This window comes from Ictidomys tridecemlineatus, chromosome 4 (genome assembly GCF_052094955.1).
Source record: "Ictidomys tridecemlineatus isolate mIctTri1 chromosome 4, mIctTri1.hap1, whole genome shotgun sequence".
Classification (NCBI taxonomy): Eukaryota; Metazoa; Chordata; class Mammalia; order Rodentia; family Sciuridae; genus Ictidomys; species Ictidomys tridecemlineatus.
In genome coordinates this window covers 147,333,393-147,358,522 of record NC_135480.1, presented here as the reverse complement: position 1 = coordinate 147,358,522, position 25,130 = coordinate 147,333,393, and the positions used below count along the sequence as shown (strand labels likewise).

At 35.6% G+C, this 25,130-nt stretch overlaps 1 protein-coding gene across 11 annotated transcripts in view; it reads left to right on the top strand.

The window, feature by feature from the left end:
* Positions 1-25,130, top strand: part of Spata6l (spermatogenesis associated 6 like) — a 55,449-nt gene that overhangs the window by 21,205 nt on the left and 9,114 nt on the right. For 4 of the 11 annotated variants that reach the window (XM_078047601.1, XM_078047600.1, XM_040285717.2 and 1 more), the window contains 8 exons: positions 2,017-2,036; positions 3,204-3,245; positions 12,918-13,042; positions 15,464-15,541; positions 17,512-17,751; positions 19,631-19,733; positions 22,441-22,475; positions 23,274-23,461. In XM_078047601.1, the coding sequence (XP_077903727.1) occupies positions 2,017-2,036; positions 3,204-3,245; positions 12,918-13,042; positions 15,464-15,541; positions 17,512-17,751; positions 19,631-19,733; positions 22,441-22,475; positions 23,274-23,461 (831 nt within the window). The remainder of the gene's footprint in view (positions 1-2,016; positions 2,037-3,203; positions 3,246-12,917; positions 13,043-15,463; positions 15,542-17,511; positions 17,752-19,630; positions 19,734-22,440; positions 22,476-23,273; positions 23,462-25,130) is intronic. The other 7 variants (XM_078047603.1, XM_040285719.2, XM_013358064.4 and 4 more) reach the window with 3 other exon arrangements.

Here is a 25,130-nt window from a genome sequence, read left to right as displayed (position 1 = left end):
CCTCTTTCTGCTTATTGTAGGTCTCTTCAGTATTTCTATTTCTTCTTGAACCAGTTTTGATAGATTATATCTTTCTAGGAATTTTTCCATTTCATTATCTAATTTATTATCATAAATTTGTTTATAGTATTGCATTACAGCCCTTTCTATTTCTGTAAGATCAGTAGTAATATCCTTTCTTTCATTTCTGATTTTAGTAATTTGAATCTTGTCCCTTTTCTTGATGAATTTAACTAAAGGTTTCTCAGTTTTGTTGACTTCTAAAGAACCAGCTTTTGGATTCATTCGACTTTATTGTTTTTCTGTTCTTTATTTTATTAATTTCTTCTTATCCTTCATTATTTTCTTCCTTCTGTTTGCTTTAGATTTAGTTTGCTCTTTTTTCCCCATTGTATTAATATGAAAGGTTCATTAGTAGGTAACCAACAACCACTTTCTTAATCTTTATGAATTTTTCAACCGAGATTTATTCAGTTGAAAGAATTAGGACCAAGGTCATAGGTAATAGCAGAATCTCATAGAGAAATAATAAGAATTAAATGCTAGGTAACCTGAGGCAGTGCTGGAAAGAGGACAGAATCAGGAGCAGGCTAGGTATCCGGCCAAGATACTGGTGGATTAAGAAATTTGAGGGGCTAGCGTTGTGGCTCAGTGATAGAGCACTTGCCTAGCATGTGTGAGGCCCTGGGTTCGAGTCTCAGTACTATATATAAATAAAATAAAGGTCAATTTACAACTAAAATAAATATATTTTTTTAAAAAAGAAATTTGAAATTATGCATCTAGTGAGTCTGTGTCCACAGATAGTGCAGGTTAGAGGCCACTGAACAAATGTTCTGAAACAGAATGGTACAACAGTAAAACAGGGGTTCAGAAAGCCAGGTGTAGAATAAATAGAAAATCTACAGGAATCAAAGGTTATGATCATCAGAAATAGTAAGTGAAACTTTGAAGGAGTTTATGGGATGTGGGTGCACTCAAAACTCACAGCATCTAGAGAAAACCCTGGATCCTATTTATGCTATTCACTAAGACTAGAAAGTCAGAAAGAAGAGTTGCTGGAGAGAGTTTAACTTTGGACAGATTGAGTTTAGAGTGTCATTGTAAGATCTAAATGGAGGTGTTTCATTGCTAGCAGGCAATTAAAAGCTGCAGGTATTTTATAAAGTATTCTAATGTACTTGTTCTTTTGAAGAATGGGATTTTCAGTGAAACATCTTGTGGGTAAGAACACTAGCACTGGGAATAGACTTCGTGGGTTCCTGTAGAGCTCTGTCAGTGTTAGCCATGTGACCTTGCTATGCTTTTTTCTTTGAGATTTAGTTGTCTCATTCATAAAATTAGAAGATAGCTGTTATTAGACTCTTTGAGTTGTGGTGAGAATTAATTGAATACAAGGAATTTTGAACCTAAAACAAATCAAGTGCTTAATGGGACTGTTGGAGTGAAATTTCAGGCTATCTTGGTTTTTAAGTTTCTTGGAATTTATATTTATTTATATTTATTTGGGGGTACTGGGGCTTGAGCTCAGGAACACTCAACCACTGAGCCACATCCCCAGCCCTATTTTGTATTTTATTTAGAGACACAGTCTCACTGAGTGGCTTGGCGCCTCGCTTTTGCTGAGGCTGGCTTTGAACTCATGATCCTCCCGTCTCAGGCTCCCGAGCCACTGGGATTACAGGAGTGCGCCTCAACATCTGGCTAGTTTCTTGGAATTTAAATTTTGTTCTTATGCATTTATAAATCTATTTTTATGAATGCATATTTTTCATAAATCTACAAAGTGAGAATTTATTTCTATTATCTATTTTAAAATGTTTTTACTTCTAATATTATTTTGTGGGAATTATTATCTTTATTAATTTTGTATTGTAATACCATTTGTTTTAATTCACTTTTATGATTTGAGTTTTATTCTTGCCTCTAGAGATACTATAGATTAGATCATTATTTCTAAATGTATTTTGAACTCAAATAATAATAAAGTTTTATTTTATGTTTTAATTTATATAGTCATTGGTACACTGTCTTAGGTAAGATAAACTTTTATGTTAATGGGTCACAATTAGATTTTGAATTTTTAAGATGAAAAGTACACATTTTAATGCTTTTTTTTTTTTTTTGATGGTACTAGGGATTGAACCCAGGGCCTATGTGCATGCAAGGCAGGCACTCTACCGACTAAGCTATATTCCCAGCCCCCCATTTTGATGCTCTTATGAAAACACTTTTTTTTTTTTGGTACCAGAGATTTAACTCAGGGGAACTCGACCACTGAGCCATATCCCCACCACTATTTTGTATTTTATTTAGACACAAGGTCTCACTGAGTTGCTTAGTGCCTTGCCATTGATGAGGGTTGCTTTGAACTCTTGATCCTCCTGTCTCAGCCTCCCCAGCTGTTGAGATTACAGGCCTGCATCACCACACCAGGCATGAATACACTTTTTTTAAAGTATTTATTTTTTACTTGTAGTTGGACACAATACAGTTATTTTATTTGTTTATTTTTATATGGCGCTAAGGATTGAGCCCAGGGCCTCACATGTGCTAGGCGAGCACTCTACCGCTGAGCCACAACCCCAGCCCTCATGAATACACTTTTAAGAGACAAAATATTACATGTTTTGTCTGCACTTTCCTGGAGTTGAAACGATATTTTTATAACTCAGATATTCTTATTTTACTCCCTCAACTTATTGACACCTGAGACCTTGTTGGTGTGGCACTTATTTTTAATTATAATTGTTACTTGATATCCATGGGAAATTGGTTCCAGGACCTCAAAGAATCCCCAAACCCATCAATACTCAATTTCCTTATAACAAATGATACAGTATTGACTTATAACCTATACCCACCCTCCCATATATTTAAATCATAGCCATATTACTTATAATATCTAACACTTTAAGTGCAGTGTAAATAGTTGTTATTCTGTATTGTTTGGGGAATAATGACAAGAATATGTCTGTTTAGTACTGATGCATTTTTAGAAATATTTTCTATCCTCAGTTGGTTGAAAATGTGGATGGGGAACCTATGGAAATAGAACCTATAAATATGGAGGGCTAGCTGCATTGTTGTTATTAATAATGTAAATGGAGTGTTATGGTAGTTTAATTTATAAAATTAAAACATTTAATAAAAAACTCTGACAATTTTTTGAAGTATTAAAATTCCACTGTTTTCCTTTTTAGGCTTCCTAGCCAGGTTTGAGTTAATACAGCTAGTGCCTCCAGGTAATGTGCCAGAAATGCATTTCTATACCAACTTAATTTTAAGAGGATTTTTACATGACAAAATGGGGACTGGCATTTAAACACTGAGCCTTTATATAACACATAACTTCTTATGCTTATATGTTTATATATGTGACTCTACTATGTTTTTCTCGTTGAGATTTAGTTGTCTCATTCATAAAATTAGAGGATATCTGTTATATCTTGGGGTTGTGGTGAGAATTAAAAAGTATATATGGAATCAGCCAAAGGTGTCTTATCAATGGATGAATGGATAAAGAAAATGTGGTATATATGCACAATGAAATTTTATTCAGCCATAAAGCAAAATGAAATTATGGCCTTTGCAGGAAAATAAATGGAACTAGAGACCATCTTGTTCAGAGAAATAAGTCAAACTCAAAAAGTCAATGGTCAGTTGTATGTTTTCTCTCATGTATAGAAGCTAGAAAGGAAAAAGGAAAACAAAGGTTGAAGTGGATCTCCTAAAAATCAAAGGGCGATCAGTAGACCAAAGGGAGCAAGGGGTGGGAGGCAGAGAGGGAGAAGGGAAAAGTTAGGAAGTGATATTAGCCAAATGATATTGTTATATTGTGTGCATGTGTGAATATGTAATAACAAATTCCATCAATATGAACAACTATAATGCATCAATAAAAATGTAAAAAAAAGTTTTAAAAAAGTGTATATAATATATACTTCTCCTCTGCCAATCTATTGACAATTCCAGGACATTTTTTGTTACCCCAGAAATAAACCCCATACACAGCAGTTATTCCTCATTCCCTCTTCCGTCCAGCCCCTGAGCACTGCTCATCTACTTTATGTCTCAATTGATTTGCCAATTCTAGAATTTCATATAAATGGAAAGCTATACTATGTGGCTTTTTAGGTCTGGATCTTTCATTTAGCCTAATATTTTCAAGGTTTAGGCAAGTTGTAACATGTATCAGAGCTTAATTCCTCTTTATGCCCAAATAATACTCTTGTACACTCACCATATTTTGTTTATACATGTATATGTTGATAAACATTGGAGTTGTTTCCACTTTTGGGAGATTATAAATAGTGTTGTTATGAACATTCACATACACATCAATGTGTATTTCTTTTAGTTCTCTACATTTGTCAAACTTTTTGGGAAACTGCCAAACTGAGTAGGGTTTTTCAACATTTTTAGATGGTTGAATAAAAATTTTCAAGAGAAGAATATTTAGTAATGTGAAAATTATATGAAATTCAGATTTTATCATCTAAAAGAAAGTTTTACTGGAACATAGCCACATTCATGTTTAAGTATTGCTTGTAGCTCTTTCACAGCACAGTGACAGAGTTGAGTAGTTGTAACCAGATGGCCTGCAAAGCCTAAAATATTTACTATCTGTTCCTTTATAGAAAAAGTTTGTGACCCCTCTGCTACAATCATGGGACTCTAGGAGGAACCTATTCTCTGATGCTTTTGCATTGTGTCTTGAGACCTGAGCTGGTGAAAGAGGTTACAACCAGCTAATCTCATAAATAGTCTTTGAGCATGGCTCTGTCATTTTAGGGCTTTATATCTCTGTGGTGTGTGTGTGTGTGTGTGTGTGTGTGTGTGTGTGAGAGAGAGAGAGAGAGAGAGAGAGAGAGAGAGAGAGAGAGAGAGAGAGAGGAGAGACAGAGAGAGAATCTAAAACCCAGAAAATTCTCTTGTGATCTTTGATCTTTGCTATTTACACATTTCTGTTTTTTTCTTTCCTGAGATGAAAATAACTTCATAGTCTTTACTTACAAAAAGGATCCAAAAATCACATCATCCTGAAAGAACCATTAAGCATGTTTCTTGGTATTTCTCTGTGATTAGAGCACATTGTTACAGACTTTTTATATGTGTTATATACATATTCTATTCTTGTTAAAAAGTCAAACTCAAAAAGTCAGTGGTCAGTTGTATGTTTTCTCTCATGTATAGAAGCTAGAAAGGAAAAAGGAAAATTAGATTTTCCTCATTTTATGTCCCTGTTTCATTGTCTTTTTTTTTTTTCCCCTTTTTGGTACTGGAAATTGAACCCAGGGACATTTAAGCACTGAGCCACATACCTAGCCCTTTTTTTTTTTTTTTTTTTTGAGACAGGGTCTCACTAAGTTGCTTTGGGTCTTGCTAAGTTTCTGAGGCTGATCTTGAACTTGTGATCCTCCTGCCTCAGTTCCCAAGTCGATGGAATTTCAGGTGTACACCACTGCGGCCATTGCCAGGTTCACTTTTTTTTTTAGTTTTCACATCAGAGAGAGAAACTATAACACTTTTCTTTATGTGTCTGACTTATTTCTCTTAGCATGATGTCATCCAGTTTCTTTCATTTTTCCTGCTAATGACAGGATTTCATAAAGTCTGAATAATATTCCATCATTTCTAATGATAATCTATACCTTGATTTTTGATAGCCATGAAAACCTCAATTAATTTACTTATGTGTTTTTAAAGGGCTATAAACAGAATATCTGCAATATTTTGGGTTGGATTTTCTTATTCTACCTAGTTCACCTAGTTACCCATAGTTTATAATTTTTCAATATCTATCTATTTTTCCATAGTGTTATCCTTACATTTTATTGAGCATTTAGATTTTGTCTTTCACATATTTATAAAAATTATTTTTCCTTGGTTTATTTATGAAGAATAGAATTACTAAATTAAACTGTGCCTTGTGAATCTGGGGTTAACTGATCACCCATAAGGTTCACTGCTATATCTGCATCTACAAGGCAGAACATACCCATTCCCCATATCCAGCAGATAATAAGGTCCAGCTGAATATTGTCATTTGGATTTACTGTGTTTACAAAATGTGTAATAATTTATTTTTTTAGATTGATTTTTTAATTTGTTCTAATTAGTCATACATGACAGTAGAATGCATTTTGACACATTTATACTTAAGTGGAGTATAACTCCATAATTCTTTTGATTGTACATGATGTAGAGTTATACAGGTCATGTAATCATATATGCACATAGGGTAATAATGTCCAAATCATTCTACTATTGTTCCTACAATAATTTCTTTAAGATATATTTTACCATGTTTTATAGCCCCTTTTAAAAAAAGATGATTTGTGAAAATCCTACATTTGAAATTGGCTTCTTAAAAATTTCCATTTTACCATATTGTGAATTGTTTGCTTCCTTTTCTTCTATATGAAGTGACTGTCAATGTCCTTGATTAATTGTGGTGTTTGGTTGCAAATTCCTGACATTTTAACCTATGTCTTTAGTTAGTCGTAGTCAATACATATATATTTCCTCTTTTTTTGATTCAGTGTTTTGGTATTTTACATGTGAACGTTCCTTTTTCTTAAGAGAGCATGAGAGAAGGAAAGTGAACCTGGCAGATGCCTCAGCTAAAGAATGGGGGCAGTGGAGGATTTTGAGTGAGGATCATATTCCTACCCATAATGATATATCACCAGAGCAAGTCAAGGGCCCCTATGAAGTGATGTAGACCCAGGCAGCTATAGTTCTTTCTTCTACTTCTTGGTCAGCCCCTGCAAACAGAAAAGAACCCCACTCTGTCTGAATTTAGGGATAGACACTGTTGGATATGTCGTTACTTTTTAAGGCAGACGGAACAGAGCAGATAGATGCCTTCTACCTCCTGTTCAGAAATTCTTAGTGAAGGTTTTTCAGCCAAAAAGTGACAGGCTAAAATTAGGCCATTGAGTTTTTTTCCATAAATTTTTTTTCTTACTTGACCTAATTTTATGTTCAAACATATATCACTGGACTGGGGATGTGGCTCAAGCGGTAGCGCGCTCGCTTGGCATGCATGCGGCCCGGGTTCGATCCTCAGCATCACATACCAACAAAGATGTTGTGTCTGCCGAGAACTAAAAAATAAATATTAAAAATTCTCTCTCTCTCTCTCTTCTCTCCCTCTCTCTTAAAAAAAACATGTATCACTGCTAAGTGGCAAGTTATATTTTAATATACTAATAAGGTAGAAGTATGCTTATTTTGGTCTTATTTAATTTTGCATGAATTAAAAATTAAAAATTACCTAAATACCTCACTGTACAAAATTTAATTAACATAGAAGTACATAGACTCATCAACAACTCCTAACAGATACTTCATTAATAATTAGTTGCATATGTTTTTAGATCTTTTTTTTTTTAAAATATTTATTTATTTATTAGTTCTCAGCGGACACAACATCTTTGTTTGTATGTGGTGCTGAGGATCGAACCCAGGCCGCACGCATGCCAGGCGAGCGCGCTACCGCTTGAGCCACATCCCCAGCCCTGTTTTTAGATCTTTTAAAATGCATTTGGTATATATCATGCATTTAGTATATTTAACCAACCTTAAAATAACACATGCACACACCTCTACATACTGAATATGTGAGGTGCACACTATATTTTTGTAGATGTGGTGTATGTTAAATATGTGAATTTTGCAACTTGCTTTTAAAATTTAATTCATGTTGAACCGCTGCATATTTTTTATGTGACCAAAATCCATTTTTGAGAAGGCTACGAAAATAGTTGTCTGTAAATAATGATGATTGGAGAATATTTAAACTGAGTGCATCCATACTGGTTCTAACTCACAAGTTAATCATATGCAAAGTGGGAGCCTTATTATGCTTGTTTTCTTTTTGTCCACAATCCTCCAATTTCAGATTATAATTTTAGTGGAATTAAGTTTAAATTACTCAAAATAACAATTTTACTCAGCTACAGATGCCATGCAGATTAACTGATTAATTGTTCAGCATATGTTATTGAGGGTATACTTCACATGTGTCTACCCTGTGCCAGTCTTTCTGGTATGATACTAGTGACTCCAGGCACTAATTGGTGGTATTGAGCCCTCTGGATCTGCTAGTCCTTGATACTAACCTCTTGCTTAAAGTCTTGTGTGGGCTGCACTGTGGGGTCACACAGGCTACATTTAGACCAATTTTTCTTTGGCTGATTTGTTATCTTGCTGTATTTTGCTGTATATACTACTTCATTGTTTGATACTTTTTGCTTCTCTTTCACTTAACCATGGAAAGACATTTTACCATTAGAATAGGAATACAAATAGCGTTACTAAGATTTGCATATGGCTTTATGCTAAAGAATGAAGAAGTCTAGTGATTTTGCTTCCAAAAATTAATGATCCCTTTGGCTCTTAGTTTACAAAGATGGGAAAAAACTCTGGACACAGGGGGGCAGTGTAATCCTGTTTGACAGTGAGCTTTGTACCTTTTTATTAATCTCCTAAGCAAATACCTTGTCGTTGGGTAATCCATGTATATTCAGTATAACTGTAAAATCCTATTTTAATGGGCACCCATTTACTTAATCAGAGCTTGATTTTATTCTTCACCAGTTGTGTTCACTAGGTGCCAGCACAGAAAGTAGTTTTTATGAAAGTCAATTACTGGGAGTAAAGAGATAAAGAGGAGGTGGGAAACAGGTGGGAAGGTGAGTATAATGCTAAGATTAGTCTTCAGCTTCGTTTACTTCATTTACTTTGTTTGCCTCAGCTGAACTGCTTTTGAATTCTTACTTTGCCATGTGGGCATCATGAAATGTCTTAAATTCTGAGAGCTTCAGTTTCCCTGTCTGTAAAGAGAGAATCAAATGATATTCTCTCTCTAGAATCATATTGTCAATTCTGATATGCTCTATAAATGTTAAAGATTTCTAAAACCAATGTTATTAAAATTATTGTTCTTCTTAAAGACACATTCATTTCCTTTTTTTTTTTTTTTTTGGTTAGATGATGCTACTATCTATGCCATTAGCCTATGGAGAACACTGAGTTCTTTCAGACACTTCATTTGTCCTGAGACTTGCTCAGCCTGTGAATGAGTTCATTATTTATAACTTTGACTCTTTTTGTAACGTCCCCTTAATATGCTGACATTTTCACACTAGGTGGCAGTTTGGGTGTCTGGAAAATGACCAAACCAGAGAAACTGTATTAAGAAGCTTTATAGCCTTCTATTTATTTTTCTAAACTGTTTCAGTCTATTTTTTAAAAAATATTTATTTTTTAGGTGTAGATGGACACAACACAATGCCTTTATTTTTATGTGGTGCTGAGGATCGAACCCGGGTCCCACCCGTGCTAGGCGAGCTCTTTACCGCTGAGCCACAATCCCAGCCCCGCAGTCTATTTTAATCTTATTATTCCGAATGTAGTAGATGAGCTCACTTCCACTTCTTTGACCTCTTATTTTAATCTAAATTCTTGCTGCATATAGAAATAATAATTTAGTGTTGTCATTTTGGATGCAGTGACAAGAACTAGCTGAAAACATTTGAAAAGTAAGAGGACAAAGGAAAAGCCTATTTCATACCACACATCTAGGTATTTGTTCCCATCGGGAATGTAACCATGTTCACAGAGACCCGAGTAGCGCTGGGACAACCCTTAGGCAGGTTTTGGGGAGCAATCATGACAATGACAGGTAATGTCAGATGCTCTACTTCATGTTACATGTGTTTTGTCATTTGTCCTTACAGTACCCCTAAGGTTAGGTAACTAGGATGATTTGTATATTTACCTAAAGAGAAAGCTGAAGTTATAACATTTGCATAATTACCTAGGGTCACATAGCTGATAGGTGGTGAAACAGGGATTTGAAGCCAACTTTTACTGACTCTGGAACCTGAGTTTTATCCAGTGGGCCACAGTGAGCACTGATGAAAAAGGAGGCTGGGATAAGACTAGTAAATGAAGCAGAAGACTGATCTCAGAATTGTACTCACCTGCCCACCTGTCTCCTCACCTCTTTATCTCTTTACTCCCAGTAATTGACTTCCATGGAATCTACTTCTTTTCACTCCTGGCACTTACAACTCTTTTTTTAAAAATGTTTTTTAGTTATACTTGGGCACAATATCTTTATTTTGTTTATTTATTTTTATGTGGTGCTGAGGATTGAATCCAGTGCCTCAAATGTGCCAGGCAAGTGCTCTGCTGTGGAGCCACAACCCCAGCCCAGCACTTATAACTTTTAACTCTACATTTATTTTTTTGAGGTTTTGGTGCATTAATTTTAAATATATTATTTTTAATGTGTTAGTAATATTTAATGTACTAGCACTTTCGGACTACAGACTCCAGAAGGGCAGGAATTGTGTTTATCTTGTTTACCTGTATATATCCATTCTTTAGTACTCTTGGCACATAGTACGTTCTCAACAAATATTTCTTGAATAATGAATGAAAAAAAATCATTGAAAAATGAATGTAATCCCATCTACTTGGGAGACTGAGATAGAACTGAAAATTTAAGTTTAGACTGGGCAACTCAGCAAGACCCTGTCTTAAATTAAATTAAATTAAATTAAATCAAATCAAATAGGACTGGGGATACAGCTCAGTGGTAGAGTGTCCCTGGGTTAAGTCTACAGAACCACGTACACAAAAAAACTCATTAATTTTCTTGAATGAATATGAGGATTACTTTTATCAAGTATTCACTGTGTTAGAATTATGTTGTTCTGTAGTTCTGAAGGCAGCATCCAGTATGCTATACTTTACTGTTCTTCTCTGAACATCTTTGGAATTCAGCTTTAAAATGTTTGTCTTTAGGGCTGGGGTTGTAGCTCCGTGGTAGAGTGCTTGCCTTGCATGCATGAGGCCCTGGCTTCAGTCCCCAGCACCACATAAAAATAAACAAATAGAAATAAAGATATTAAAAAAGTTTGTCTTTAACGATAATTCAAGGGGTCTGTGAAAGATGTTGACATTGTGACTCCTTTTTAGAGATGATTGTCTTAGTCTGCCCTGTAATTGTTGAACTGCCCTGAGTTCACACCTTTCTAGGGGCAGCCCTGTCAATAGAATAGTGAACAGAAAAGACAAAGTCAGTGTTTTCACAGAGGAAGCAGATCATGAATAAATACATGAACAACGACAACAACAACAACAGTGATAAATGTGATATCAAAAATAAAATAGAGTGATGTAATGTGGAACACTCCTTTGGGCTGAGTTACTAACTTTCTGATGAGATGATACTTAAGTCAAGTCTATCATTTGATAGGAGGGAGCCAGCCATTCAAGGGTCAGGGGGAGGAATACTACAGGGAGAACAGAAGGACAAAATTCTGTAATAGAGGCAAACTTAGTATGTTTGAGGGACAGCAAGGATGGGCAGCAGTGATGACAGGAAACAACCCAGGGGAGGGTAATAAATAAAGTAGGAGAAGGTGATGAGAGGCCTGATTATGTAGAGTCTTGAAGGCTGGGGTAAGTTGCTTAAGTTTTATTTTAATATTTGGGAAGACTATTGGAAGGTTTTAAGCAGATGAAAGGCACAGTTTGATGTACTTAAAATAACACAGAGTGTGGAGAATAAGTTTGGTGGGCGATGGAAGCCGGGGGATCACCTAGGAGGCCATAGCAGTGACCCAGGAGAGAGGTTAAGGGGTGGGGCATGGAGTTAGGGTGGTAACTATAAAGATGAAGCAAAGGAAGCAGATTTTAGATTTACTTTGGAGATAGAGTCAGCAGAACTTGCTAATGGAGAGCTGAATTTTGGGGGGGAAATATGACTTCTGGTTCGGACCTGTTAGGATGAAGAAACTATAATGAATTTAGGATGAAGCTTGAAAGATGAATAGGATCTCAACACAATGAGAAGGAAGGAATAGCATAATCTGTGGGGAATACATTGCAGAGGAGGGAAGATTGAGGGAAGATTCATCATCAGTTTTTGTGGATCATAAGCTGCATCATGTCTGGGAAGGCAAGTGGAAAGAAAATCAATATAATATTCCATCTGTAATATAAGGGAAAAATAAAAGGACAGATGTTTATAATAAAATGATATGCATATCAGTACATAAAACTGAGCATAGTGAGGTATTTAAATGTGACATGGTTTTCAAAATGCCAGACAGGTCTTGATGAAGATTCAAACAATACAAAGTAAAATTTTTCCTTGATATATGCTATACCCACATTCTTAGAAAATTCAGTTTATTTTAAAATCACACAAAAAATGCTTAGTACTTATATGTAACATAGATTTGAGGTCTTGGCTCAGATATTCATCAGGCAATTTTTAGCCTGAAAGAATGTCTTATAGGACTATAGAAAATCATGCAGATAGCCCATTGTCCAAGAGGCAGGAGTATTGTGAGCACTGCAGGACACCCTACCACCTTTGGCTCCTGCCCATAAAATGCCTCACAAATGACCAGAATGTCCCTGGGGTTGATGCTGCCCCTTATGAGAACCACAGGTTTACCTGTTCTCTGGGCCAGTGGCACCCCTGTATGGCAGACAATGAACCCCAATCTAAATAAGTAACCTTTCTGTATGTAGGGGTGTGTCTGCCTTATTCCTATCTATTCCTGGGGTGTGGCCAAGGTTTGTCCTTGGTAAATATTTGGTGAGGGAAAGAATGAAAGGATGGTTGGAAAGATAGGTTCTCTTCTTTGTTCTGTTTTGTGGAGCAACTCTTTAGTCTCTTTAATCTGTTATGACTTGAGAGAATTGTTAAACATTATCCATGAGAAAACAAAATAGTAGAAATTATTTTCCCCTTGAAAAACAAGTGCTGGTACCAAAATGTCTATTTTTACTTATTTGCATCTCTGCCATAGTCTGTCTGAACTTTTATTTTGTTAAACGTGGGTGAAGATACACATATTTGTGCTTTTCTCTTTCTTTTCTAGTGTGGGAAGAGTTGGCCTACTATGAAGAAAACACACGAGATTTTCTTTTCCCTGAGCCTAAGTTGACACCTTCACATCCTGGAATACATAGAGAGGTGCTTATGAAGACAGCCATAGGTTTTCCAGTAAGTGATCTTGCTCATCTGGGCTTCTATTGGGAGAGAAATTCTTGGAACATGAACATTTTATTCTCAACAGTGTTGATCGTGGACAGATAACTTTATCTTGCTTAGTACCTCACTGCTGTTCAGTGGCCCTGTTTAGATGCCCTGCTCAAGATACCAAATTATACTTATTTCTACCATTGATCTGATGGTGGAAGCCTTATTATCCATTCAGGCTAAATCATTGACATAGTTGCATTATCACATAGCTATACAAGCAAATTGATATCTCAACTTCTTCTTATTGTAGATTAACAGAAAGATTTATTTAGTCATAGCAATTATGACTAAGTAAAGAAGCAATAGTGGTAATGTTATCTCTCATTTATTTTGTGCCTTCAACTTTTTATGCATAATATTTTTCTCCTAACATCTCTTAAGTTAGCCGAGGCAGATCTTATGGCCTTTATTTAACAGAGGGAAAATTGACAGAGGCCCACTAATTGTTATTACTGAAGGATCTTTCTTTTTTGTGTGTGTGTTTTGGTTTTTTGTTTGTTTGTTTTTGGTACTAGGGATTGAACCCAGGGATGCTTAACCACTGAGTTATGTCTCCAACCATTTTTATTTCTATTTTGAGACAAGTAGCTCAGGGCCTCACTAAGTTGCTGAGCTTGACTTTGAACCTGTGATCCTCCTGCCTCAGCCTCCTGAGCCGCTGGGATTATAGGCCTACACCACTGTGCCCAGCCTAATGTCTGTATCTTTAAGCCCTTCAATATTTTTGAGACTTTGGCAAAAATTACTGAAACTATTTTTTTCCCCAACATCATTATCTTGTATCAATTATACTCATGGTCTTATGATATGCTTGCTTTTATTATGGTGAGTTACTGGGATATCGCTTTTCAGAAATTAAAAGGGAATAAAACTTAAAGAGAAACTCTTGTATTGCCCAAATTCTCTGTTAAATAAAAGTCTTTTGTTTTGTTACATAGGATTGAATTCAGAGACACTTAACCATTAAGCCATGACTCCAGCCTTTTTAATCTTTTATTTAGAGATAGGGTCTCACTAAGTTGCTTTAGGGCCTCCCTAAAGTGGTGAGGATGGCTTTGAGATCCTCTTGCGTCAGCCTCCCATGCCACTGTACAAGTCATCTTTAAACATTGGGCTGGAATCCAGCAAAGTATCAAGACAAGGAAAAACACACTATCTTATGTTTTTCACATTATCTGTTTAACTTTATGGGCATAAACAGAAAGAAAGACCTGTAAGATGCTGTGTTTATAGTTATTTATAAATGTACATAATCATCAGAGAAGGAATTTTAAAAATGTATGGAAATAGTTTCTTACATTAATTCTATCAATTCTTACAATTACATTAATCTCACTATATTTTAAACAGTTTGTAAAAAGAAGGGCTCTGTTTCTCTCAAATATTCAAAAAAACAAAATAAAAACCGTGGCTGAAGTTTTAATGATAGCTCTTGTTCATTGTATGCTCACTAGATAGCAGGTACTATGCTGAACTCATTACATGGATTTTCTTGTTAAAACCTTCTTCACCTTGTGAGCACTTTGTCCTGCTATTCTTTTTCCTATTGTGTGGATGGAAAGCTGGTTTAGGGGGGTTTCAGAAATGTACTGAAGATCATAGAGCTGGTGAGTAGTAGATCAGGGGTCCTTATGTTTCATTGTTGGCACTCTTAGTGCATGATGCTAATTCTCTTGTATTTATTACTGCCCACTCCTACTTTTTTCCATTAACATTATAGGAAGTTATTCACTTTATTCTCTTAATTTATCAATTCATTAATAATTAGATTTCTTTCCTTTACTAAATGGGATTTTTTTTGCATTTCCATATATATGTATTTTAAATTTCACTTGGTACTTTAACAGTCTTCTAGACAGTATGATAATGAGGAAAAATAGCAGCATCAGTTTAGGAAACAAAATTCATTTTAAGTTTGGAAATAATTCTGATGAATATGAATATTTGATATAAGATATAAAACAAGTTTTTCAAAGACAGGAAAAGAGAATCTTTATCTATCCCTCCTTCTAGTAATTTCATTCAATTTTATTGTCCCTTGATAAACAGAGTAACTAATAGCAAGGACACTGGATTAGTTATTCAAACTGTATATTAGTTTAATCATCTACTAATGGAGATCCTATTAAGACCTGCTTCATGGGGTTATGTTAGGATTAGAGGAGTTAATATTTTCAACATACTTAGTTCTGGATCTAGTAAATAATACATATTATGTAAGTTTTTAACTATTCTTATTATGTATATATTTTAGGTAATATATGTGGATTATGCCAACCACAGAAGGGCAATTAGGTTCTTGCATGATTTTAAGTTAGGATGAGATATGGAAAGAACTGTTTCTAGTAATTTAATTCTTCTTTAATGCTATTTTATTTTTAGGGCATTGCTCCCAAACTAGAGTTTTCTACAAGGACAGCCATCCGAGAATGTATGTTTCTGCATAGAAACAGATTTCATGTAAGTATAATCAAAAGACAGCAATAGAAATGACAGAATTTTTCCACGAACTTAAATTTTAAATGCAACTGAACAAATAGAAACCTGTAAAGTTTTTTGCTAGGTTTCTATATTCGCACTGTTCGCTCAGCCTATCACATTAGAGTGGATATGTTTGGTATGTATTTGGTATGGTGTAAAAGTGGATAATTTAGACATTAAAATCACAAGTTTGACATAATCGACCAGTATTGTTCTGTTTGTTTGTTGATCTTGTGAACATTTTGTTTTCTTAATTGATTTTTAAAAAAATAAATGACAGCAGAATGCATTACAATTCTTATTACACATATCCAGTACAATTTTTCATATCTCTGTTTGTATATAAAGTATATTCACACCAATTCGTGTCTTTATACATATACTTTGGATAATGATGTCTATCACATTCCACTATCCTTGCTAATCCCCTGTCCCCTCCCTTTCCCTCCCACCTCTCTACCCTGTCTAGAATTCATCTATTCCTCCCATGCTCCCCCTACCAACCCCACTATGAGTCAGCCTCCTTTTATCAGAGAAAACATTTGTTTTGGGGGATTGACTAACTTCACTTAGCATTATCTTCTCCAGCCCCATCCATTTACCTGCAAATGCCATGACTTTATTCTCTTTTATTGCTGAGTAATATTCCATTGTGTATATGTGCCAATTTTTTTTTTTAAATCCATTCATCCACTGCAGGGCTTCTAGGTTGGCTCCACAGTTTAGCTATTGTAAATTGTGCTGCTATAAACATTGATGTGGCTGTGTCCCTGTAGTATGCTGTTTTTAAGTCTTTGGGGGTATAGACTGTGGAGAGGGATAACCGGGTCAAATGGTGGTCTTGTGAACATGTTCTTTCCTTCTTTCTTCTGCTGAGGCTTAACTTCAGAGTTGCATCTGCAGTCCATCTTCAGTAGGTATGAAGAGCTCAGGGCACCTGCTCATCACCTCCACACTACCATCTTTTTCACTCCTAATTTCTTTTCATCCTCATTTTTTTCAGTCTTTCTTTTACCTTAATGCACATAGCCATTAGAAATTCTTTCTAGAACGGAATGGAGAAGAAATGAAGATAAAATGTAAAGCTTCTTTAAATACTTTAGGACAAGGTAGAATAAAATTAATAGTAAAGTACTTATGCCTAATCTCACAGTAGTCGTAGAAAATACCTTGAAATTATGAACTACAGATTAAGGGGCACTATTAGAAGGGCCACTAATCTAAGAAAACCTATCAGTTCTCACAGAATGGAGACCAGTAATTAATTTTAAGGACGGCATTAGCTACTTTCCCCCCACTATACTGAAGATTAAACCCAAGGGCATTGATTTATATCCCCAGCCCTATTTATTTTAATTTGAGATAGGGTTTCACTAAATTGCCCAGTCTGATCTAAACTTGCCATTCTCCTGCCTCAGCTTCCCTGGTAGCTTACAAGTGTGCCACCTTACCAGACATAGTAATTGCTTTTAAGTTTCTCTTTATTAGTCCTCCATTTTCTCCAGATTATTTGTGATATGTTCATGGCAATTTTTCAGTCTATCTTTTTCTTCCATTCTACCATTTTAACTTGTTTAACTTCCTTATAGGTCTGCCTTCTAAATGTGAACTTTTAAAATGAATAACTAACAAAAGTATCACATTTATTTTAGAGAATGATAAAATACAGGTAAGAAAAAAGGAACAAGATAAAAACAAACATCACCTGTAATTCTTACCATTTAGAGATAAGCTTGACTTAAAAAAATTATATTCAGTACACATACACATATATTTTTCTATTTTAAAAGATTTAGATCATACCATGTACATATCATTTTGTACATTTTTCACTAGTATTTTTCAAAAGTTCAGTTAAATACTATTATATTCAGATTAAATTTTCTTTTATTGTAATATGTGTGTGTGTGTGTGTGTGTGTGTGTGTGTGTGTGTGTATTTTACTTCAGGAAGAAAGATGTAAGTCACGAATGCCTTTATCCACATCACGTCGACCAGTGTTTCCCTTAAATAATAAAAAGAAAAAGCCAAAGGAGAACAGTCCTGATAGACAGCCCAGAGGCACTCAGCCCCGGACGCCCTCTCCATATTCCACCAGACGTTTCTTCCTTGACAAACCAGCTCAGATGAACCTTGGAAACAACTTCAAAATCTCTGAAGAAGGGAAGCCTCCTTTCGTGGTTAGACATGTGAGCCTAAAATTACTTTTGGGAATACTTTGGAATGGTCAGGATGTAGATGATGGTGTGAATAAAGGAAGGTTGGGCCATGAAAACAAATGAGTAGTAATAAATACAGAGGGAATTCAAATTAAGTAACAACTGTGAATAAATTATGTTCTTTCCTATAATAATTTCCAGGAAGCTCCTCTAAACGTATCTCATACAGAGAACTTGCTTGGCAAATGTCAACATCCCTATTTTTAATTAAAAAAAAATTATTCCTAGAGCATATTTCAAGAGTTTGTGGGGCTAGGGATGTGGCTCAAGCGGTAGCGCGCTCGCCTGGCGTGTGTGCGGCCCGGGTTCGATCCTCAGCACCACATACCAACAAAGATGTTGTGTCCGCCGAGAACTAAAAAATAAATATTAAAAAAATTCTCTCTCTCTCTCTCCTCTCTCACTCTGTCTTTAAAAAAAAAAAAAGAGTTTGTGAACTGCTGGGAGTTGAAGATAGGCTGGTGTGTAATCTATCAATTCAAAACTGAAGTTTCATCAGTTTAAAAGAAAACTGCTTTGGTTTTCTCAATGAGATTGGTGTCCCAGCAGCCATACTTTGAAGAGCAGGGAGAATATGTTTGTAGGAAGAAGCAAGGATATGCCATATTCACAGCCATTAATTAGAGGCACTTTAAATTTATCCTGCAGGAAGTAGTGAGCAAATTTAATTGCTTTAGTTCTCTTAATCTCTTTACAATTTTTAAATATTGTACTATAAAAACAATGGAAAATATGACAAAGTTCAAGAAAATAAGTTACCCATAGGCTCACTAACACAGTAAAATCATTATTTCATTTAATTTTGTTCATTTTCTCCATCTTTTTTGTATTCATAGGTTTTATCGAATTATAATTTTAGTGTATTTAGTGTATATACACCTTCATATCCTGATATATTTTAGTTAGCATTGCTTTTTATTTATTTATTTTTTGTGCCAGGGATTGAACCTAGGGGTGCTTAACCATTGAGCCACATACCCAGCCTGCCTTTTTTATTTTTTATTTTGATACAGGTTCTTGCTTACTTGCTGAGGGCCTTGCTAGGTTGCTTAGGCTGGTTTTGAACTTGTGACCCTCCTGCCTCAGAGCTGCTGGGATTACAAGTGTGAGCCACCATGAACATTGCTTTAAAAGAATTTTCTATATTATTTTATACTCCTCATAAACACCATTCCATGTTCTAGTTAGTGACTTATTCTCCAGAATATTAAATATTGATAATATGTTAAGGTGATATAAAAGTTGCTAGTTGTAATGTTTCTATATTTGACATATAGTGAGGCATGATAAGTCTGAAAGTCAAAGTTCTGTTAAGATAATGTTAAAGTAGTTAGTTTTTAGGAAGTCAGAACTTACTGCTAGAAACTACCAAATAGACAACATACCTACAAATACTCTCAGACTGGAAGGGAATGTAGAAGGCTGAAATGTCACCTTGTGGCAATCCCTTGCTCTCAGAGAGGTCCCTGCCTGAGCCAGCAGTGTTCATACTATTTAGAAACATGAAACACTGTCTTCTCTTTAAAAGATCAAAATAAAGCTTTGCTTGCTTCCTACTCTGCTCCATCCTTATCAGTTATTAGAATGTAATTTGTGTTCAACTTTAGTTCCTTATGCTAACATGTAGCCTGTATCCTCATGTTCTAGCTTCAATGAAGCCTCAGTGAAGACAAGGACAGTTTCTCTAACATACTTGGAGACTGTGATTTTTTTGTTTTTCAACTTTTTCTTTTCCGAGCTATCTAATCAATCATTGAGGAGGAGAAAGGCATTTTTAGGTAATAGGGATAATAGGGATAAGGGATAAAACCTACTTTAGATTGTAGTCTTATTTTTTCTTTATTTTCAGGTGGACAGTGCAAAGCCCTTTGGTGAAAATAGTTCAGAGCATCATTCACGAAAGTCTAGAAGAAAATCTAAGTTTCCAAACTTCCCATTTCCAATAAGAAGAGGTACTTAAGTTTTTTGTTACATCTGTACATATTCTTTTTTTTTTTTTTTAGACTTTTATTTTTTATTTTTTTAATTTTTTTAAGTTTTCAGGGAAGAGTTTTATTATTATTAGGCCACAGAGCAGACTGATCTCATTTGTTTGGCATGTTTCCCACCTTTATGGGCTCGATACATGCTTGGCTCAGGTGAGGGTCACTGACAACCCCTACTTTGTCTTCTGTAGTTCCCAAAGTTTCACTTTATTTCTGGTCTGCTGCCAGTGCATCCTACTTATCTTCTTTCATTTTGAGGAATCAAAAGTTACACTGGACACCATGGGCCTGACTATGAAGGACTCTCCATCTGTGATGTTCGCAGAGGGTGTTCCCATGGAGCTGAGGCAGCCAAGCCTCCAAGCCATCAATTAGATAGTCCCCCTTCTATTGCAGGGGCCTGTCCTGAGTATTATTGCCCACAAAGTATTGCATTTGTCTTTTGGCAGAGCTGAAAAAGCAGACAGTAGTCTGTCTTGATGTGAACTCCTTGCAAAGGCACCATTAATAGCTAACAAAAAAGCTATTTTGTCTGCCATTTTTTTCCCAAGTAGGAAAGAGTAAATAAAAGATTGATGGTGATTAGGAGATATAGCATTTGCTATACAAGATTCCCTATCAGTGAGGAGGGAGCCAACTCTATCTGAAGCAGTTTGGTTAAGGCAGGGATCTCAAAACATTAGATTTCAGCATACTTGTCCATTTTTAAATATTATTGATTATCCAAAGAGCTATTGTTGAGGTGGATAATGTCTATCAATATTTAACATGTTAGAAGTTAAAACTAAGATATTTAAGAAATATAAAACACTAACACAAATTCCATTAGCACAGTGATATTATGACATGTCATAGTAGCCTTTGTTAGGATTGTGAGAAAATGAAAGTGAAAAGAGCAAATCATGGCTTAGTATTATTATGCAAACAATTTGACTTTGAAAATTGCTTAAAAGGTCTCTGGAACCCCTAGGGAGGTTCCTGGAGTACACATGGAGAATTGCTCGGTTAAGGCATTCCTGGGTGTCCTTTACCTTTTGACTTTGATTTGTGAATCATGTCAATAGTGAAGGTCAAGGTAGCAAATTCAACTATTCAACCATTCCTGAATGTAATCAAAATTATTTGATTAGGAAGGGATGGTGGTGGTTCCTTTTCCCTTGTCTCCTGGTAGGACTGGTCTGGTCCCATTCCTGACAATAGAGTTCTCTTTCTTAGGCTTAAAGGTTTGTACTCTTAGGGGGCTGCAGAGTCTTTTATGGCAACTCAGGCCAGTGTTCTTAGATCATGGTGACTGTATGATAGTAGCTGACCAAGGTCAGAGTATAGGGTTTGAAGCAGAAAGTGCTTCATCACCTCTGACATTTAATTTAAGTTCTGTGAATTGAAATCATCCACATGGCCTGTAAAAGCAGCACTGTCTTTCCTATTACAGTGAAATCAAGCAGAAGCAAATGTCCTTCCCTGGGAAGGACAAGTTGGGCTTATTGCTGGTTTGAATACAACAGGACTCATATATCACAAGGTCTCAGCCTTTGTCGTTTCTTTATCCTGGCAAGTGGAAAACTAAGGTTCCAGAGAGGTTACAGGATCCTTTTTTTCTAATAAGCCTCCATGTGATACTGATGCTGCTGGTCCATGGGCTACACTTTGAGAAGCGAGGGAATAAAAGCCAGCCCTCTGTGCAAAGAGTGCTCAAAATCAGTAGCAAGGGGGTTCCTAGGCCCCAGGGCAGGTTTGTGGCTATTGTTGCAAGGACCTTAGCACTGCCAATGCCCTGTCCAGCTCAGGGTGGCAGAGGAGAGCTCCTGGGATGAGATGAATATGCACATATTTGTGACTCAGAAGATGTGAAAACTACCAGACTTTGAAAACTCGTTTTTTAAAAGTCTTCCTTCTTATTACCAGTGGCATGGGGGCATTTTCCACCCAGGAAAGTCCTTGTTACTGCCTAATCCCCAGTCACACTGGGGGAAGCCAGGGTGGAATCAGCATCATCTTATAAATATTTTATTTCAAAATCATTTTTTTCCCAACCTGGAAAAATCCAACTTCATCTTAGTTTTCTCTATGTGAATTTATTACTTCACTTCCTATCATCCTTAGCATTTCTGGTATTCTATATACTTCTCATATTTATTTAGGGTGATAATGATTTCCATTGTTGCTGCTTTATATTTCTCTAAGCTCTTATGTATTCATTGTTTCAATTTAACATTTGTGACTACCTCAGACAATATACTCAAGAGCTCCTGCATATAATCCTATAAAAACCAAAGAAAATGGCAGAAGAGGCAGAGTATATGATTTTTTTAGACCCACATTACTGTTTTTTTTAGGTTCTGAGCATCTAGGCAAATATAGTTTTTTTCTGCATAAGGCTGCATAGAGGTATTGAACTTATTGCTTCACTTTAGGTTTGCTTTACCTTAACCCTTCCCATATGTGATGTCATTAAATTATAACCTCACTTTTGACTTCAAGAAGACAGAAATAGAATTGTAGTGACTAAATGGAGATTTAAAAGTGATAGTGTAATTTACAAGGGAGCACTTAAGTTCTTTAATAACTCATTCATTGTCTAAAATTTATATACTGCTGTGGAATAAATGTAACAGCAGTTTTAGGGCTAATGGTAATAATGAGTCATTCAAACACCTGTTCCTCTTTCTTCTAGCTTCTTCTCTTGACAGCATTGCAGCAAACGTAAAGGTAATTTTAGAAGTAGCATTTGTAAAATGATTAATTTCCAGCTATCTTATGTCAATTACTGGGTTTTCTGCAATCAGTTGTGGAAATGTATTTCCAGTTAGTGCTGTTTATGTGGACTTGCTTTAGTTTAACTAGGGTTTATGCAAAGAGGTACCCAAGCTCCCCTGTACTCTTTGCTTTGGGACTTATTAGTTTCCTCTCCTCTTTAAAATTGTAGGATGAGTTACCTAGGAGGGTGTATATAGGGGCCCAGTACCTACTTTATCAGTAGTGATTTTCATTGCTTTTTCTGTAATTGAATGTTTATACATAGAGGTGGTAAATCACTTGTTCTTGAAGTTTGGTTTGTCAAAGTGAAGGCTCAGACTTCTATGGTATGACTTGAAAATATATATGTGCAGAGCAAATTGAATATACTATGCTTCTTATGCCATAGCATTTAAAAAATTTGAATATATACATGTGTGTATATATATATATATGTATATGTTTTCCAGACTAATAATCCCCCATCCTCAGAAATCAAAGTTCAAAGCATTAATTTATTTTGCCCTATTAATATATGCTAAACATATAGGCTGTGGGTTATTTTTCCTTGACCTTGACTCCTGAGCATTTTGTCTCTATAGTCTTCTGCATTGCAGTTCCTCTTTCATTTGCAAGGACAGTACCTACTTTATCAGTAGTGATTTTATCATCTTACTCCCAGTTCTCTTCCTTGTCCCACCCCACCCCTGGCTCTAAATTAAGCAAACAAAACAAAAAAATAAAGAATAATGTACAACTATTGTCATTCAGGTTATCAAAGAGCCAGATGAACGGATTGTCTTAAGGAATGAATCATTATCAAGTTTAAATTTAAGTAAGTTTGGAAAGCCCTTGCCCAAGAACCAAGGGGATGCCGATTTCCACCGGGAAGCTTCACTTGCCACCTCCCAGCAATCCACCTCTACCAGCCCTCTGGATCAGCCCTTTCTCCGAGAAAGGTTAGCACTCATCTCTGCTTGAAGAGAGCACTGAGGTCTGGCAGCAGAAAAGCCCAGTCACTTCATTAGTTTGCTTTCTGAGGATACCTTGATATGAAAAAAAAAACAAAGACTGTTCTTTTAATATTTACCCCAAAGTCAGAATTGAGCCTTTTCTCTTGCTTCTGGAAAACATCTCTAGGAAATGAATAGACATCTAACTGGTATAGATACTATTTATCTATACATTTTTATCTATTGTAAATTTTAAAATTAAAGCTTTTTATTTCATCAGTATAAAAATCTTTGCTATAGAAATCTTAGAAAATAATGAAAAAAAGTGAAAAACAATTTCTCATAGTCCTGCCAAAGACAAGTATATTAACATGTGGATGTATTTTCTTTTTCTAGAGATAGTTTCTTTGTTTGTCTACATTATTATCACAGATAATCAAAATACATTTGCATATGTCTGGAGGACAGACCAGAGAGCTAAAAGCTAGAATCTGCATTTGCCAAACTGCACTCTGGGAAGGTGACCAAATGCCCACGTTCCTTGGGTCTGCCCTGAGTTGAGCCCTCTAAGTTCTGGGAATCCTCTGAGTCTTAGGCAAGCCAGCACAGGTGATCACCTTAACTGAAAATAATATTTTAAAGATAGTTATTTTATTTTAAATGGGAAAGATATGCCCATTTTCTTTTCTCTGTGTTATTAGTGAACAGAATAAGAAATAAATGCCCATACCAAAAGAATACTGTTGATCACAAAGGAATTCATAGTAAATATATCCCAGAACCAAATAGGCTCTGAGATTTTAACAGGAACTATGTAAAATTTGAGGTACATGAGGAAAGTGGCAATCCATTTTTAGTGTTTTTCAGAAATGATAGAATAACTATATTAAAATGTTAATTCATTTAAGGAAACAAGATAATTATTTTAATAATATCTATTAATGTATGGTGAGTTCTTGATTATTGACTTTATTGGAAAATAATATAATATAGATTTTTGAAAACCAGCATTGGCACATTGAGATAGGTGGTTAGACCACACACTTATACTTGTTTCTGTGCCTAGTCTCCATTGACTCCTGGTTTATACTTTTGCCATCAAACTAGAATGTAGCAGGTTGGCAAAATGGGGGGTTATCCCAAATTCAGAAACTTGCAGAGAATTGATTTGATAGACCTTTATTTATTTACTTATTTATATGTGGTGCTGAGATTTGAACCCAGTGCCTCATACATGTTAAGCAAGTGCTCTACCACTGAGTCACAAGCCCAGCCCTGGTAGAGATTGATTTGAAATGGAGAGTGGGAAGAACCTTTAACTGATGGTAATTGGGAGACTTGGCTCTCATGCTTGTCTTTATATAAGTGCTGTTTGATCTCTCACAAATCTCCAACCTTTTAGACCTCAGTTTTGTCATCCCCAAGACGAATGTGATGATCAAAGATCCATCTTCTTTCAACCAACAATTAATTCTCTGCTGCCAGAACTAGGAAAAGCCCACAGCTTTTGTCTATGTGTTGTATTTATATACATCTTCCAAATTCCTTAGAATCAGTTCAGCAAGCTTTTCTGAGAGACTGAACTGAGTATGCAGTTATTGGGCAACTATTATGTGCCATTTACACGGTCATGACATGTCTGCTTCCCAGTTGCTTACACACTAAATGAGAAGAC